Source organism: Rhopilema esculentum, chromosome 3 (assembly GCF_057945365.1).
Source record: "Rhopilema esculentum isolate cy_ngs chromosome 3, ASM5794536v1, whole genome shotgun sequence".
Lineage (NCBI taxonomy): Eukaryota > Metazoa > Cnidaria > Scyphozoa > Rhizostomeae > Rhizostomatidae > Rhopilema > Rhopilema esculentum.
Genome location: NC_142817.1, coordinates 4,174,164 through 4,193,248, shown reverse-complemented (window position 1 = coordinate 4,193,248; position 19,085 = coordinate 4,174,164). Strand labels below are relative to the sequence as shown.

The 19,085-nt window shown below is 37.0% G+C and overlaps 1 protein-coding gene across 1 annotated transcript in view; it reads right to left on the bottom strand.

Annotated features, from left to right (window-relative positions):
* The window catches only part of LOC135692950 (thioredoxin reductase 1, cytoplasmic), a 39,326-nt gene that overhangs the window by 2,426 nt on the left and 17,815 nt on the right, over window positions 1-19,085 (bottom strand). Inside the window, exons 13-17 of the mRNA XM_065211311.2 lie at window positions 18,076-18,168; window positions 16,027-16,103; window positions 15,190-15,343; window positions 12,598-12,801; window positions 9,059-9,193 (exon numbers count right to left, since the gene is read on the bottom strand). Of these exons, the coding sequence (XP_065067383.1) occupies window positions 9,059-9,193; window positions 12,598-12,801; window positions 15,190-15,343; window positions 16,027-16,103; window positions 18,076-18,168 (663 nt within the window). The remainder of the gene's footprint in view (window positions 1-9,058; window positions 9,194-12,597; window positions 12,802-15,189; window positions 15,344-16,026; window positions 16,104-18,075; window positions 18,169-19,085) is intronic.

Sequence of the window (19,085 nt, the reverse complement as noted above, 5' to 3'; positions counted from 1 at the left end):
CGAAGTAACTTGGGATTGCTTGAGTTTCACAGTTAAGTTTGTTTCACAGAAAATTTGTCATGACTTTAATCTTAGTATCATTTGCGTAGTTGCATTTTCTGTATCCTTTGGGAACACCAATACGTCGTTTAAAAAATACTGAAAAAGATCGGTCCCAAAACAAGGGCTGGCGGTACTCCAAATTCAGTCGCGATTGTGGAATTGAAGGTACTGTTCATAACAGCGCTTCCCTGCTGTAAACGTATTCTTTGACACGCCTCTATCATCCATTGTTTTTCCTAAGTTATTATCTCTGAAATAAACAAAGAAGCTGGGAGAAAAAGAAAGCCATTTGTTCCTCGCTGAGCTCTCATAAACGTGCTACTGAGCCCTCATGACTGTCCCTTACAAAGGTTATAATCTATTCAAGAAACTTCAGAGACATGACTCAACTTGAAAAGGAAAACGTTTTACGAAACAATAAATTGGAGGTTTTTTACTAGAGTCGGAGGTTTGTAGGCCCTACTGCGCCCCAAGCAGAAAATTTCGTCACTGGCACGAAATTTCATCAAGGTGAACGTGACAATTTAAGGGAGCAAAGGAAGTGCAAAAGCCAGGAAGGAGAATTCTAAGCTCGTAACTGACATTAAGAATGGATTTGGAGCACGGCAGTTGGCACGTACGCTGAAACCACGAAAAGAGTTCAAATGGCCTTAATCTCAATGAAGATTTGAAATAGATAGGTATTTCGTTCTTTCCTGGCTTAGATGGAGATAACGTAATATGATAAACTTCCAAGCACTGTTTCAGCACTGCAGATCAAATCGATGCGTGAGTTTGAGAATAAGGTTTGCGATTTCGCGTTGTTGTTGGTGGAAAGCGCGATAGAGTCAGCTTACGGAATCTCTTTGTACAAAACAGTTTCCGATCAGTTGCACAGATGAAAGAGATCATAAGCTATTGGAAAGGCAATGATCGAGTTATGTCTTCTTTGACTAGGAAACCGAAGCAGCGAGCTATAAAGTATAGGATGCCTTCATATTCATTATTCATAATTTTTGCAGGTAGAGCTTCGAGTGATGCGCCCGAAGCTAGTATGGCTGAACAAAATCGCCGAGTTTTTTACACTTATTTACTCCATTTGACCGAGAAAAAATAAGAGAACTAAGATAGCCTAACTAAAACCCCTCGATTTACCTCCTTTTCGCATTCTGATTCTCGGTTGAACGGAATCGGGATGCGAAAAGGGAGGTAAATCGCGGGGTTTTAGTTAGGCTATCTTAGTTCTCTTATTTATCTTGATTTGACAGGATCAAAGTGCGAAGCTAGGAAAAAGGAATTTTCAGGCACGTCACCAGCGCATCTCGAGGTTTCAAGCGACAGCCCTGCCAATTTCTCAGTTTTTTTAAGCGAGCTTAAAGTTTGGATGGGGGTGGTGTTTAAAACGATGTCCTTGTATAAGAGCATCACTATGCTCAAAAATGCATTTGCTTCATCTCGCGAACAAAGCAAACCCCCAGGAAGCCACATCAGCGCATTGCCATATACAGGGCATCCTGAGTGACAAGTGCAAGATAGATTGACTGAAATGATTGATTTATTTATTCATTTATCAATCTATTGGTTAAAAGCAGAGGGTACTAGATGAAACTATGTAATATATATACAATCAAATAATCTCCGAAAAGTATACATTCTAGCTGGTAATGTAAGGGAAAGGCACGGGGGATATCATGTTGATCTACATGGGGAAAGGGGGAGGGATTAGGAAGAAAGGCAGCGAAGATCAACTTATTGTTACATATCGTTACAATTTTTTGATAATTCAGAGAGAAATCAAAATACGTTAACAGATTAAGAAATTAACTAGTAAAACGAAATTAGGTCAGTTCTATTTCAGGAAACCACGAAAGCAACTAATGTGCGAGAATATTGCATAACACAAAACCGAAATTTCGCAATTGATATTTGTATTCTAGCGTATGATAGCGTAAACGATGTTGAAGAGGCAATGCTAGAAGGGAATTACTTCCTTGTTTTGTTGACTTGCTTATGAAAAGATACACGTTCACACGTGACTTGTCACTATAAAAAGTGGGAAACATTTTTAATCATGGTATAATATAGAATTTCTCTGTGTGTGTAAAATTAACTAGTCTTCCACATATAAAGACATGCCTGTGGGCAAATGTGGTCCAAAGATGCAGATCTTGAAAAAAGAAAAACCTTGTACTTCTGAACAATATAGATTTGAAAAGCTGCAAACTGACTTTAGATATAAAGACGTTCTTTTTCATTTCCTCGCTGTCTTGGCAAAATCTTGTTGCACTCACAATAACTCCGTAGCTATCTGTTATTTAGACGTTCTTGTGGCTCGGATACGTGTAACAGCCCGGAAACGTTTCCAACGTCAAAAACTAGTTAAGTAAAAAGTTAAGCGAAAGACAGTTGTGAAGACTTTTCTACAAGGCAAACTACAAAAGGTGACAATCAACTCTTTTAGTTTCAAGGATCGTTCAATCACACCCACTTTACGTTTAACCAGAGGTCTTTTAATGAAGATGTCAGAGGTACTTTGCGGAATCAGTTAGAATTCGGGCTGTTGTGATCACCAAAAGAACGAAAAAAATGCATTGCAAAGGTCCCCTTATCTATGCTAAACTAAACAAATAGGAGTGAAAAACAAAGTATAATTCCTCAACATACAGATTAGCAATCCGTACAAATGCTAGAATTCTTCGCAAGGTACCTGTCTAGGCTAGCCCTACGTAAAGTCATTAATATATTTACGAAGAGAGGAGATGATCGACTAAATTCTCTGGGAAAAATATAGACAATCCTCAAAAGATTCAGTAAAAACCTATTAAGGTCGCACTGATGATTAAGGAAGGTAGAGTTTTAAGAAAAGACGGACCTCTAACTATCGCTGGATTAGAATTTCTGATCATTTTTCGAGATAAACGCCTCAAGAAGCTTTTACATGCACAAAAAACCACTGTATTCATGCTTATACTAGTTGTTCTACAAACATTAGGCTAATTATGTAATTTTACTCATTCTTAGATTTCACGAAAGGCACTGTAAGCAAAAATCTGGAAAGCATCTTGCTTTACTATCGCAATAAATTCCAATTTAAAGATTCCACTTGTACAGTTTTATAGAAAGAAATGTCTGCTAAAGATGGATCTCTTGACCGGAGGTGTCTGCTTTAGGTGTATGGAGGTATTCAGGCCAACTTTTTTACAAAAGGTGTATACAAAAGAAATACATAATAATTACAAAAACCAAAAACATATATATAAGTTTTGCAAATCCTACAGTTGCAATGTTTGCATTTTGTTGTCTTAAAATGTTTTATAAAAACAGTCAAAGAGACTGAAGTTTTCACTTCTACAGGTAATTTTACCCATATTCGTTGACCCATGAACCTTACGGTATCTGTACCATAACATTTGGTTCTCACTTTTGGTTGGTTTTAATTGCTCGAGCTTCTTAGTTGATACAGTATTGCCTTTTTCTAAAAAAATTCCATCATAAACGAGGGATTCAAGTGATTCCTTGTTTTGTAAATTTCAACCATGAGCGACTGTAGGTTCTTCTGAAGCATAGATACCGAAATATCATTTTCTAACAATTTCTCGTAAGGAGAAGTGTTGTCTTTATATGCGATTCGAAGGGCTCTTTCCTGTATCCTGTTTATCTTTTTATTAATATTTTTGTCATGGAACATCCAGATTAATGGGCAGTAGCTGAATTGTAACATTATAAAAGTGTTCATCATCAGTTTTATTTTTTGGATTCCATGAAAATCGAAATGCGAGATAAAGCAAGCAGTTTTTGGCTTGCCTTTTTACAAAGAGTCTGAACATGAGTTTTGAAGTTAAGTTTGTAGGTGTCCGTGGTAGGTTGATGTCTGTTGAAAGGAGGTATTCGTAGTCTAGAGGGAAGTAACCTCTAGAAAAATTGATTTTTCTGCTGTCCGGGAGTGTCCGTTTTTGGGTGGTGTTCGTTAAGGAGGATTTCACTGAATTCATAAGCACCTTTACGTGCATCATGTTTCAAGCCCGCATATTTTACTGCTGGTTCGACAGCTTAGACTTTGTTTCTCAAATGTGAGATGTCTATAAGGCCCTTTTCTAAACCTACATGGAAAGCTTTCCTCTTTGTATTCTTCCTTTCGATTTAAGGCATTCTTGACGGGACCATTGGCAAATTATATAGCTTGAGCATGCATTTTCTTGAAATGCTCTTTTTCTAACGATAGATGTTTCTCACAATAGAGATAAATAGATGGCCTTCTTGTGATGTACCAAATGAATGACCTTTTTCTTTCAAACGACGCAGCCCTTGCAGAATCCCACACAAAATGCTTTAGAAATACCTGAAAATCCGTTTCAACGTAGCAACTGGCTCTGAGGACAACACTTTAAAAGCTTAAGTGCTGTGACACACGCCTTCTATTAAAATTTTCTCACGAAAGAAGAAGCATTGATTGCAGACAGGTTTTAAGAGAAGCGTTGACCATACCACCGTACAGGTTACGTCACGAGCAAACCGAGTCGGCGCTTTAGATAGGATATGTTTCAAATCAGACAAGACGAAGCGTCTCGGTGTTTTAGCATATCTTGTCCTACACAGTATTGCCCTGTTCGATCTATTCAGCTTCAATTCTCGTTCCCAAAAGTACAAAAAAGATCAACAGATAAGCCACATCTTTCGGAACTGTTCAGTACAGGAACAGAAAAGCTGTCCAACTAGACGAGCTTAAACACGGGAAAGCTTTTTGGGACAATCCTCGCACTGATTGAGGATCACTTCATTGGATCATTGCAATGCAGTCCAATCAGCTGTCACTTCAGAACCTTAATTTGAGCTTTAGCCTTTGTGCAATGGTCAAAGCCTGTTCTACGAGGCTCTGCTTTTTCAAACAAGCAGACAAATGGCATAAAAAGTTATTCGATAGAGCGGCATTGCATATGCATTGGATCTGAGAATTCGATACAAAATATTCCAAAAATTCCTGTGTGCTGTACGGACGGCCTTGAAACAAACCCAGGGAACGATTCTGAGCTGAAATTTAAATGTCGTACCCTTATCCAAAAAACCTTTGCCAGCAGTCAAATACAAAGCAGTTCTATCAATTTCAAAGACCGTGTCGAAACAATTTCCAAACAAGTTTCCAAAATGTTTACTTTGAAACCACTTCGGCGTCAGCGCTACCATGACCAAGGCTTTAAAAATTTTTTCCTGGTCTTAGCAGCAGGACAAGGCATTACGCTTTTCAGGAAAATGAATCATCCTTGGTTGGCGGCGATAAAACTTGAACATCTTGGAGAGCTGTTTGTTTTATACCTGAATATCATTTAAATGCTTTTTCACTCCAATTTCATTTTGGTATAAATTTGCGGCTATACTTTTTAAGGTTTCAGAGCAGCTGCAATATTTTAGCATATTCTATACAAGAAACAAGAGAAAGCCCTATTAAAGTAAAATTATTATCCCAGTTTAAGTATCAATTTTTGTAGTATTTCAATAAAACGCCAAAGGCAACCTCAGGGGAAAAATCAACAAATCGAGGGGGGCCAATTCGAAGATTTATGGTAACAGTGTGGGCTTATTGACAATTTGTAGTTCTATGGTGGGGGCTTATTCGAGGGGGAGGGCTTTTTTTTTGGGGGGGGGGGGCAATTCGAGAATTTACGCTAAGTTCTATGAGGGGAAGCAGTCACAATGTCATATGTTGAAATCCTAGGAATGACTTTAATATTCTGTTATGTTTTTAAAAGAAAGTTAACACACTGAGATGCACGAAAAAGTTTGCCTCTTCGTATTTAATCCAGTTACTATTTGTTGTTTTCTTGAAAAGCGAAACATTATTGGAAATAGCAGTACAATTTGCTATACTCCTGACAAAGTATGCAACGTCTGCCCTACTAGAAACGGAAAAGCAATTCCTTTACTGTTTCGCGCTTTGCCCCTGTACAACCAGTTTGCAGAGTATTCTAGATGCATGCACGTGGTCAGTTTAGTTAAACGCAAAAATTGGGCACGTATCTTTTGGTTCATTACACGTGAAGGGCAAAAAATTGACAACATGGTAGAGCAGTGACTTTTTTCCTAAACACAAATTGTTAATAAGTTATTTATTTGTTACTTTGTATTTTTCAAGCTCAAAGGTATTCGTGTGTAAATATTGATAAATAATCACACCGAATTAAAAATAGCACTTTTATAGTAAACCTCTGAAAGAGAAAAGATCCAAGCAGAAAACGTGCCTATAAAGATTGTGTACCCGCGATACGTGGATGTAAATTCCAACACACCTAAAGCTACGTTAGTTTCGAGGATAGTTATAACTAATAAATACTAACATTAAACTGGATCGGAGACTGTATGTCAGCCTGGTGCAGAAATAGCAGACAGATTCAGCTAGAAAACAAACCGTCTTTATCAAACTTCAAAATGCTTGTGAAAATAGATTGCGTAGATAAAATACAAACTTTTCGCCCCTTGACCAAAATTTCACTAGATTGGCTTTGATTTGTTGCTTTGAACGACATTAATTTTGAATTATTCATTAATTTTCAGTCAGAAGAAAAAATCATTTTCATCATCTTCAAAAAGCATCGGCTGATTTCGTTATCTTGCCCTCAACTTTTGGTTATACTGAGAATATGAAGCTGATTTGATAAGAAACTTCCTCAATGTAGCCAAGTCCTTTCATTTTAAAATTTCGTTGCAGGTTAGCATGTAGCTTTTGATCTCAGCAACATTTTCGACGTGCAAGCTTTTGTGCAAGGCTGTTTTTATAAAATAAAAAAGTGGTGATAATTTCCAACTGTTAGAAAAGTTCCAGTGTTTAAAAACCTTTCTTTAACTTTAAAGGCAACTGATTTTCACCATCTTTAAGAAAATATTCTATCTTTGTGAGGCTGTTCATCACTGGTGTGAAACCTGTAAGTGAGGCTCGGGCATTGCAAAATACAGCAATGTGAGGCTGGTATTCAAGAGAGGTATTTGGGTCATTGTAACGATTAACTGACAAGACGATTTCGTGTTATAGAAAAGTGTATCTTAGTGTCATAACTGAATGGTCGGAAGAGGACAGCCAGTAAAAATATCTTGTTGTTTAAAAAGTTATTGTTGTAAAAACATCACTGCATGACATATTTTTTAACCAGCTATTCTGTCCGAAAGTGTGACAGAGAAAGGTGCGGGCTGAACTATGTTGGAATTGGTAATCGCTGAAAATGACTGGCAGATTTGAGAAACACGGACAAATGGCCTTTCTTCTGCAAACAGACGCAGATTTTTGCTATGAAATGTGAAACCAATGGCGTCAAACTGACGCAGATTCTCTATATCGCTTGGAATTTATATAAAGGATTCACATCTATGCCATACCCTGCTTACTATAAGAATTATCATAAGAGCATGAGCTTATCTTTATTTGAATTAATTTAGGCATGTTGGCACGTAAACAATTGGCACGTACAAACATATGTCACCTTGTCACATAGAAAAAATTATAAGAGCATGTACAAACGTATGGGACGTTGGCATTCAACAAAAAATTGCACGCTTGAACAATTGCACGTTCTAAGCTTTGGCACGTTGACACCTCCAATCCTATGGCATGTTGGCACTAAAAAAATTATGCACGCTTGAACAAAGGCAAGTACCAAGCTTTGGCACATTGACACGCAAAGACCTATGGCACACACGCAAGTAGCAAAAAAGCACGTAGGAACTTACCAAGCTTAGGCGCGTTTGCACTTTTGGTATGTACGACGCGATATGTTTGGTAAGTTGGCAGACACTAAAGCTACGAAGAGTTAGCATAGGTTCCAAATCTTTGATTGGCTGAGCGACCAAAATTCTCAATACTCCATTAGCCAATCAGAATTCAAGAATATGACAACAAACGTGCCTCGCAGCTAGTTTTAGGCCTATTTTGCACGATGCTACCACTACCCAGTAAAAACAATAGCGTAAAATGTGCTGAAAGATAAACTAAATCTTTTTTGAAATATTGAATCTGTGGTAATTTTTTGAAAAAACTGCCCTTGTACTCAGACAAATCCGAGATCTTTCTATTCAAGTGATTATTAATACTTAACGATTTTCACTTCTCCATTGACCTGCACAACACGTTTACGTGCTTTAAGACCTTCTACTGCAAAAACAACCGAATACATGTCACATGACCTATAAAGTAGTTTGAATGATTAATTAATTATTGGCTGATTAAATAACATTTTAAAGCCGGACGAAAATCTGAAGTTGAATGCCAAACCAAAAGCACGTTGGCGCCAAATAAATATGCCTTTATTTTTCGATGGACCTCAAAATCGCAGCAGATGAAGTTTGCACTTTCGCTGTTTAGGGCTATTTAGGAGTCGGTTTCAATTGCATTCCAATCAACCATCTATGCTACTACAATTCGTTTAAGTGCACAATTGTATTAAAAAGCGAACAGCCTTTCGTCTAGGAAAAATATTCCATTTTTGATAAATAAAAACCTAAAAAATTTGATTTGCGCGACTTCGACAAACCCTTGCAACATCTGCCGTTAACTGATGACAACAGGGGAACGGCGTGAACCGAAACTTGAAGATACAGTCTTTTTTTCTGGCCTTCTCAAATAGGTGGCCAGGGGGAGTTGATAGGACTTCCACATTAGTGTAAACAAATGCCCAGAATTTATATTTGTTTTACTTCATAAGGATCAAAATGGGCCTTTCCGTGTTTTAAAACTACAAGTTGGTTATAATTGCAAAACAAAAGAGTATTGGCGGTGTGAATAGTTTGGTTAATGAATGGAAATAGGAGGGTGGAAGTAGATTGAATGTAAGTAGATAGGCGTTTAAAAATGGCTTTAATTCGAGATATGCGGCGTCTGGGGATACGGTGATAATCAGCCGCATAGTCACTCACGGCCAAACATTATAAAGTCAGGAGGCGTCATTTTCTACTATATCCTCATGCAGTCTATGACGTATCGATGTCCTATCTAGAATTTTCGAATGTGAAATGTAATTTGTGAGTCAAAGCATTTTACTGAGAAATGAGAACTTACCTCGGCGTTGGTAGGGTGAATGCCAATAAGATTGTTAAAATCCTTTTTCTTGGCACCAAGTTTCAAGCCAATTGCGAAACCTTGGGTAACTTCACCAGCGTTAGGCCCCAGCACATGGAAACCGACGACCCTTTCCTGAAAACAAACACACAATAATAAGCTTGCTACACCATATGCTAACTAACAAAAATGGACATGAATTTACCAGAAACCTCAGTTTGCCGCGTCTTTTTAGGCGGACATCGGAAGGCTTTGCTACTCTGAAGCTAAAAGGGGAAGACGCATTTGAGATTACCCCTGTCAGGCAGCCTCTAATTGGATTCATGCGATACTTGAATTAGAGGCGACGTAAGACCAGCTGTCTAAAACGATAATTTTGTTAAGCACTGTTCATGGTTTTGATTCTGTTAAAAACTGTTACTTCATGAAGAAGTGCGAGCAAAGAAGGAGGCGGTTCTAACAGGCCGAACCCAAAATATTAAGGCAGATTTCGCTAATAGCCAGATATTCGTAATTAATTGCTGGATGTGATAAACTTGCTTCAAGCCATGCGCTTGGCGACACTGAAGTCGTTGCCTTATCAGCTGACTTGCGACACTGTAGTCGTTGCCTTACCAAATATAACCCAAAGCAACGACGTATGTGTCGCTAGTCGCTGATTCGAACACGCCTGTCTAACAAGGCCAGTCAAGATAGCTTTTGAATTTCCAAGCCGAGATCCTTCTTCAAATGATCCGGGAATTTTCCATTTCCCCACGTCCTCTACAAGCTCATATAATCTATCCCAAGCCAGTCTCAAGTTCCCTTTCTGGCACGACATCCTATCTCCTGCCAGTCCGAGACACATTTCGCCGCACCTTCATAAAAATTGTCCTTGAAGAAAAAAGCTCGCCAGGTTCGTCACACAAGGCTGTATTCGAAACTTGTCTTGGTATTGTCACTTCTTCACATTTTCTGCTTGTATAATTTCCAAAACCCTGCTACACTCTATTCATATCTTACCGTATATTGTGTTGCAAGGTCGATGAGGCTATAGTGTTAAAATATGTATACACTTCATGTAGGTCTTTTAAACATAAAGCTGCCCCTTTATCAAGAATTCAATAGCTTTTACTAGGTGAAAAAGTTTCTCTGTTTCTTTAACTACCAGATTAGAATCATCAATGCCTCTGGCAATTCTTCGCAGAGTTCTAGCCAACACCTCGGCGACGCAGACGTGAGACAGCCATTGATATAATTGACATAAAGAATTATTGGTTTTCAAAGATATAAAGAATTTTGAAGATAACGCTTATTTCTCGAGCATTAAAAAACGTTAATGCCAGTAATCAGCAATTCATCTTCTTAGCAATCCAGCATTAATTATTTGAAATTGCAAAGTCTTCGAAATAAATTTGTTTGGTTTAAAGTCAGTCACAAAATGTTACAAATGGGATTGCATAAGTTGTGGTTGTAACTAGTTGTAGTATGGGCACTTGGCAAAGCCATGATCACGAACGTTGGAAAGTAAACAGCTTTATGCGAATCTTTTCTCTTTGAGTTTGTAAAATAGCCGAACTACAAGTGAAGGTGTTCCAATCCTTCAGACTGCGATCAAGATGTAAACAACGGTTTTGTGAAGACCACAGACTCAAATGAGCTGATCCGACCATCTGCTGTTAATTCAAACAAATGGTGTATGTGAACCAAAACGTGTCCTAACTTCCATGGACTACTCTTAACATTGCCTGCCAACTTTCATTATTGTACGTGTGCAGGGCACACGAAGCTGAGATAAGTCGGCGAACTTGATTGAAGAAGTTAAGAGTGTATGTACACTTACGTGATCAAAAATAAAATGGACGGAAAGGCTGAAATGATAGATGGAATGAGCAACGGAGAAACAAAAAGTGACAAATAGGGATCGTGAATACATGACATTGAGTGACGTAAAGAATATCAACGCTAGGGTGCGAAAATAAGAAAAAAGGAATAAGAGGGGAAAGAAGGGTATACAGACATATTGGAAAATGAAACTGCATCGACAAGAATACTAATATTTAAAGTCTATTGGAACCACTTTACAAGGAACCTACATTTAGAAGGCCGAAATATTTGAAGAACTTATACTACTAAAAAAAAAGGAACTTTTCGATTTGAAAATTTTTTATAATTGCAAGCATCAAAAACTAAAAAGCCGGTTCCATTCATTTGCAGTCAATACTCGCATAGATTGTTTGTTATTCATGTGTCAAGTGCTTCATTGAGTAGTTTCCGCATATGCTGTCTCGCCCCTCTCTCTCTATTTTCGATAAAAAGAGGTAGAGCAGTAACAATTTATTAGGATGAAGCCACAAAAAGCTGCAAGTAAATATGAGCAGGATCAAGGCACGGAGCCCATCGCAGGAACTTAAGCAAACGAAGAAAAAAAGCTTTTACTGAAATCATCAGTTTCAAATGAATCGCCATCAAGACGCAGGTGAAATTTAATCAAAACAGCAGAAAATCTTTCAAGGCCTGATGTGTTTTTGGAAAAAGCATCAAAAAATTCAAACTTTTTGGCTTATACCAGCTCTAAAAAAAGGTCATTAGAGAGAATTATCCAGCAAAAGTACTCGGTTCTCGTCTGTTCCCATCCCTTTCGGCTGTACTGACGTCATAGCTCTTTAGAAATCTCAGAACGAAGTTAAAGATACTTTAAAGACAACTTTGAAAAAATGCTTTTTGACTGATAAGTAGTTAAAACGTGACATCTGAGTAGGTCATCAATTACAAAATGTAGGGAATACGTTTCAAGAAGGCAATACTAGAATCTCAAATTTTGCGCGGTTGTGGCTAAAGCGAGCAAACAAAATTAGCAAGCCGGCCAACTGAGTGACTACTGATGACTACATACAAAAATATGACAGCGCATTCGATTAGTCGCGTAACCAGTGCAAATCTTGTAAACTCGCGGTCAAAGAAGCAGATAACAAGTTTAAATCTCCTCAAGTAAAATCTGTGAGTATGAGTTAGAACAAGTGAAAAACGACGAAGCTAACGAGCGACCTTTGCTACGAGCCTGTTTGGCGGTACCCGGCATTTCAATATGCTAACATAAAGCGACAAAACAGTAGGAGCAAAAAGCCTAGACAAAAAGCAACGGCGGATGACAACAAAGAGAATCTTCTGACCAATTAACAAATCCTGCTTCGCTTTGCCAGCATAAAGCTTCTTTCCTTGTTGGAGAGAAGAACAAGCGTAACCCTAAACAAATTGGAGAGAAGAACAAGCGATCACCCGTCCTTGTAATAAAAGAGTAGGAGCAAAACGGGGGGCATTCAATAAAAGATTCTCATTCACTCATCCTCAGAACTATTTCCTTCCTTGTCATGCCTGCTGAAAGCGACTAAAAGTCAATATCTCCTTCCATCCAGCCACAGCTGCTGCTCAGCCAGCCACAAATTCTGTTTCTTCAACCCGTCCATGAAACATAAGAGTAAAAAACATCAAAACATTGGCTAACAAGTAAATGCCAAAGAAGAGCAGCCAACAGAGAACTTCAAAAAATCAATACTTGCCTCGTCCGCCTTATTGCAGATAATTTTTGCATAACAGTCATTGTTATCTCTTTCTGCAACGGTAAATTCCAAAGGAAAGAAATTTGTATGGTAAACTTCAATATTGTCTTCACCAAATTTCGAAATGGCATCCTCTTCAGAGAAACCACAGCAGCCATACTCAAGTGGCGTGAAGACAGTCGTAGGCACATTGATGTAATCCGTCTAAAATTGAAATAAAGTTTTTAGCTTATACTTTCAATAAAAATACTTTTCTTTTTAAAGGAAAAGGGAAATTTTGTACATGAATTTCAGCTACCCGTTATGCTAGACATTGCAAAAACTATACCTGAAAATACAAAAAATGCAAAATCAACAGCAAGATTTGGGTCAAAATTACCCGAGATAAATGGAATGTAAGATTTTACAGTTGAAGTAAGAAATTCATAAATAATTATTCAAAGATTTCGAAAATGATATATTTCTATGAATTCTGTAAGGATATTTCACAGAAAAGCTTCGAAAACAAAACTAATTAAATGGGTATCAATAAAAAATACAGCTGGAGAGACATACTGGAGGCTGAGACTTTTTTGTGGTAATATATAAAACAAGCCATTCAGTGATTCCCGACGCCATTAGTCTATAAGGGGCAATACAGCACTAAACACAATGGCTGCCTATTTCACAAATGTTTTGACACTCGCATCCTGCCAAGGTATTCGATATATCTCCAGATAATTACAATTTGATAAAAAAAGTTTCAAGTATCATCACTATAAGGTTTCATACCAAATTAATCGCGCTTATCCTCTACTCACAATCAATCTTCATGAGTTAGTCCTTATTGACATCATCAAAGCGCAATAGAATTCAATGTGACGTCGATAACACTGAAATAGTCTACTAGCCTAGTGTTGTAGAGAATTTATTTGTGTAACCAAAAGTTTATGTAAAACTTTACAGAAACAAGAAGATTCAGATGGCCGAATGATGCAAGCAGGCTTATCACAACGCTTGTGAAAAACAACTCAAAAACAAGTGAAAAACAAGTGACTGCTGACCGATAACATTCACTCAAACAAGCTCCGTGAAAGCCGAGAACAAGCTGTCATGGTGTGGAAAATGTGATTTACACGAGGCCTAAGCTCTGGCATGATCTTCAAAACAACATTAATCAACCATCAAATCTCACAAGATTTAAGAATAGATTAAAAACTTAACGATGAAAAGAAGAACAAATTCAAGTTATGCAAACATCTACCAGCCCAGGTTGAATTTTTGACATAATTATCTATCTATCGAAGAACAACTTTGAGTTGTTTTGGAAAAATAATTTATCTTCCAGGAAATATTTTCTTTCAATTTTAGCATGGGTTTTGGAAAATTGTTTTTTATTCTTTGTTATACCTATAATTGATATCAGTACAGTAAATTGCAAATAGTAGGCTTAGATCGGCTTGTATTCTTACTATAATTATGTTAAGCTTGTTGCACAGAAATAATAGTGAAAAGTTTTTATTGCAATTCAATTTCATTATAATTAGAAATTCCCATTACGTAGAAAGTCTGCACTGGCCAGCCAGGGATAACAAGATAAGACTTTAAAAACTTTAAATAAACAGAATTAAAAAGGACCAAACTCCGGGAATTATTATATAAAAGCAACAAAATATGACGAGGAATCTTAAAAAATTGCAAAACAAGGTAAATTAATAAAAAAGAGCCTTTTTCAGATGCTGCAATTTGATGAAATCAGAACACAGCAATACAATCTGCTATCTAATTTAATCATGCTGCACGAAATGCAACAGAAACTTCTCTTCAGAGATAACTTATCGCAAAAATCAGGAGAAATCCGAGTTTGCTAAAAGGGTGGAAATTACGAACAGCCTATCCATTAACTGAAGCAAAAATTGGTCAAAAGATCCTGATGTCATTTCCTGTGTTTGACAAAGATGATTCTGAAGTTTAAAATATTAAAAAAAGCATTAGCCTGTCTTGCTTTGCAGACACAATGTTTTCAGAAGGCTCTCTGCTTAGCTTTGGTACCAAAAGATGACTAGAAAAGAGTGCAGATTAATGAACATTAAAAAAGATTCTGTATGGAAATGTAGTTTGAAACAGGTTGAATGCAAATAAAAATTTTCCAATTAAGTTTATGAAGGAGGAGAAATTATCCATACAATCATGGTTGACAATAACGTCTGATGAAAACTGATTTGAAAAGCTGAGGAGAGGATAGAGTTTTTACAATTTCTTTGTTTAAAAGAACATATTCGGCCAATTCTCAAATTCTGCAAAAATGGAACATCGGAATTCCATCAAAGTAATACGTTACATTGGTTTACATTGGGCAAACATTAGAAAAATTAAACGCTGATAAAAGCAAGATTGGTGAAAATATAAAAATCATATTATACGTAAAACAGAAGAAATAAAGAACAAAAAAATTAACTGGTAGCAATCTTCCGAAATTATCATTCTGTCTCCGCTGAAAACTTTTATGTCCATTGTTTTTTGGTTTGAAATTTGTATTGAAGACAACAGTGTCTTGTGAATCGTTCCGTCAAATTACAAAGAATATAAGGATTGATAAAAAACTATGCTCACTTTTTCTGTTCCTCCGCCAAACAATCGTCGTGCAAGCAATCTTCCTGCTTGGATGGCAACAGGTGTGAGCTGCAACTTGCCCTCTAAGATATCGCCTATCGCATGTATGTTCGGGATATTCGTTTGCTCGAAGTCATCAACAAAAACTCTGCCTCTAGGATACAAATAATGAAAATCAAATGAATTTTTGTCTCAAACATCACCCCTAAAAACATGTAAAAGTTAACAAGGAAATAATTATTTAACTCTGTCCCTGTGAATTCAACCACACTTTAACACTGAGATACAAACAATCTAAATCAAGTGACTATATGCCTGTAAATTAGTACCCATGAAAGTACAACATTTTTAGAGAAACTTTAATGAAAGTTGGAAATAGGAAAGGCAGTATTCAGTCAATTCAGCGCCAACAAATTCCATCAGACAATACTCTTAACATAAAAAGAAAATGGAGGGATTCCAGAAATGGGTAGAGACCAGATCCAAATGTGGACATATTGCTGTTCTTTCCATTCATATCGATTTTCAACTAATAGAGGTAACCTTATGAATGAACAGGTTATTTGAGTCCTGTGTAGCCTTGAGGAGTCATGGGAAACTCTGTAAGTAAAATAAATGCGTGACATTACTTACCTTTTGTAAATAAACCTACTTTATCACATAATAAAAAGCGAAGTGTAGATCTCGAATTAATGCTAGCATAAACTAGCATATTTGGGGTTCGATTTGAAGCGTTCAAGAAGATTCTACAGCAGAAAAGAAATACACTAGTAATGTTAATATTTAACATGGAATCTACGTCACAAGACTGTATAAAATAAAGGGAAAATGTCATACTTAGAGGTCAGCTTTACGCCAACTTTTTCCAACCCAATACCTGACGTGCAAGGATCTCGACCTATACCAATTAAAATCTATAAAAAAGCAAAAAACATACATTGCGTAAGGAGTAAAAAATCTAAATATTGCTCCAACATTCTAATAATTTGGATTTTCTCACGATCCCAAAATTATTGAAAAAGGGGCTTTGAAATAGAATTTTATCATCTATCATTAGCAAAGCACTGTATTGACGAAGATGCAGAGGGAAATTGATGAAGTACTATATTGACGAAGGAAAGCGATTTCTACACGATTAAGAATCAGAGTTACCTCAGCACATTACGTCACACACTTATGACGATCAAAGAAGTCGGATAATGACAAAAGTTAAACAGAAACCTTAAACCAGACGTGAACAAAAAATTACTTGCATTATTCCCTTCAGGTATAGATACCTGCTTATCGTAACTTATTATCTAGCATTTATACATTGAGAAAAATTTGATAAAAAGTTGAACAATTGGATCAAAAGTACTCAAAATGTTACATTTCCATTATTCTGTGTTATTTTAAAATTTACTTGATTAGGACATTGAAACAGCCAGCAGTTATATTAAAATTTAGTCTTTATGATGACACGTCAAGACCTATTTCTAATTTCGCTCATCACTCACGCAAATCATCTGAAACGTCAAAAACTCTCGATCAACGCCTAACTTCGCTTAACTCCGTTATTCAGAAAAACTATATAGCTGCCCTGCCCTACAGCTTTTTAAACTTCAGGTCTAATTCTAAACACAAGAACATTCCATAAAAATCGTAAATCATGAGGTATCCTAATTACAATGAAGGAACAACTACAACTGTAAATAAAATATGGGTTTTGATATCAGTATTGTAAATAGGGGCGGACACTTGGTCAAATATTGGGGGGGCAAGCCTATTGTTTTAATACGATGACGTCACATTTCCCATTGTTTTGGGAACAAAAGACCATTGTCCTCTAAAGTATTGGAGGGGCGGTCGCCCCCCTCGCCCCCCCCCCCACAGGTGTCCGCCGCTGATTGTAAAGGTCAGCAACTTGAAGGATAAGGACCTCCACCCGCGTCTAGAGAAAGAGAGCATCTCCAAGATGAAAAACTCAAACTTGCGTTAATACAGAAACAGCCCCAAAACTCGAATCACGCTGTGGCTACCGAATTGTTCACCATGGTAAAAAAGAAATTGTTGGGCCTCAGTTTAATTATTAACTACAGTCAACATGTTGTCAATCCAACTATGTCAAAACTCCTTTGATATCCTACAGTTTAAACGCTCTTTTGGAGAATTAACAGATCCCACTAATCGTAAAGTCACAGCAACCTTTATTCCAGAAAACAATGCTGGTTCAAGACATGGGGATATTCAGAAGTTGGTGGGTTGTAGGGAAAACCTAAGGGATAAATAAAAGAAGTGGATAGTTTTCTTGAAATTTTAGGGATTTATATTTTTTTGTAGCGAAATAATTAAATTTCTTGCTTTTTATAGCTTTGAACATCAATCACCATCGCAAATGCAAAAAGAAGTTATGAAAAAAATATTAAGCGAAAGAACCCGAAGCTGTAACACTTTTGTTTATATATCGTCAACGATTATTTTAACCAGAAACTGATGTAAACAAAAAATTCTAAAAAAACAATTACATACAATAAAAGTAAATCGTAACTCGTCATAATAACAACGGATCGCAACAAGAGAAGGTTTTACGATGACACATCTGAGCATTCGAGACAAAAACGCGAGATTGCTAAAATCAAACGGACTTTTAAGCATCATTTATCTGTTATGTGGTAGAACAAATACCGCAGAATAACTAGTCACGTGGAAATTTGGAGTTTATGTATGTGAGTGATGTCACTGTAAAATGTAGAATTTGGGGGTATGATGAAAACCGTGGCAATTGCTGTTCCAGTGTTAACTCTGAATTAGACAATCGATTCTCTAAAGCATTGCTGGTAACAGGAGACAGGCTCCCGGGCATAAATTGAAAAAATTTAGGTATTGGAACATTCGACTAACACTTACCGTATTGAATTCCTCCGATCGTACTTCTCCAGTTTCGATATGTTTGTAGGTAACTTTGTATCGTGGTGGAGTTCCATCTTCTAATTTCTCGATCTAAAAGTACAAAAACCGCAAAGTTCCTGAAAACTTACTATAGCAAAATTAGAACAGTGGAAAGATGATCAAATTTGGTGAGAAACATGCAACTAATAGCTATCCGGTTCTACACACGAGATTGTGTCGGCTCTGCCTTCCGGGTATCGAAAGTTATAGGGTAAATATAGAAACCGGCATCCTCATAATTTTGATGAATCAATTTCTAACAGTTCAACAATAAATATGAATTTTACACTAAATATGAATTTATAAATAGGACGTTTTACACTGAGTAGTCCTGCTTTTTGAAGCTGCGGTTATTCAAAAGCTCTTCCCGTTGGTTAAATACCCATTAAAATTTTATTTTTCTTTCAAATGACTAAAATTATTTTGTCACAACAAACATTCGTGTAGCTAATCCAACCACATGAAAACGACAGTTCCGTAAAAAAGTACTGAAAATACAATATGCAATCAAATAGACTTCGATCTAAAATATTCAAATGACAGGTTGGAAAAAACCGGTTCCCTGCCTACTGTATAAGGAGTAAGGAAATCTAGCATATTCCCCGACCATGCTGAAAAGTACACCATTCTCACTTTAAGAAGCTTTATTGTGTCGATGAAGGCGTTGCTTGACTTTTTCAGCATTCTGTTACCAATTTGAGCGACTTTAAAACATCGTTCAAACCTGCTTTACCATGGTGGTTGGTGATTTGTTGTTTTTTGGTGATTAAAGGCTGAATTCAACTTGATATTTTTTGTGCGCGCGGGCGTAGCGCCTAAATCTGAGCATGCGTAGTTGAAATCAAGTGGTCTCGATTTTGCGTCCGCTGTGAGCGCCAGAAAGTGATAGGGTCTCAACTTTTTTGTGAACTCGGCCACTTGACAGCATCACTTAACTAGGCATGCTCAGATTTGGGTGCTACCCCCGC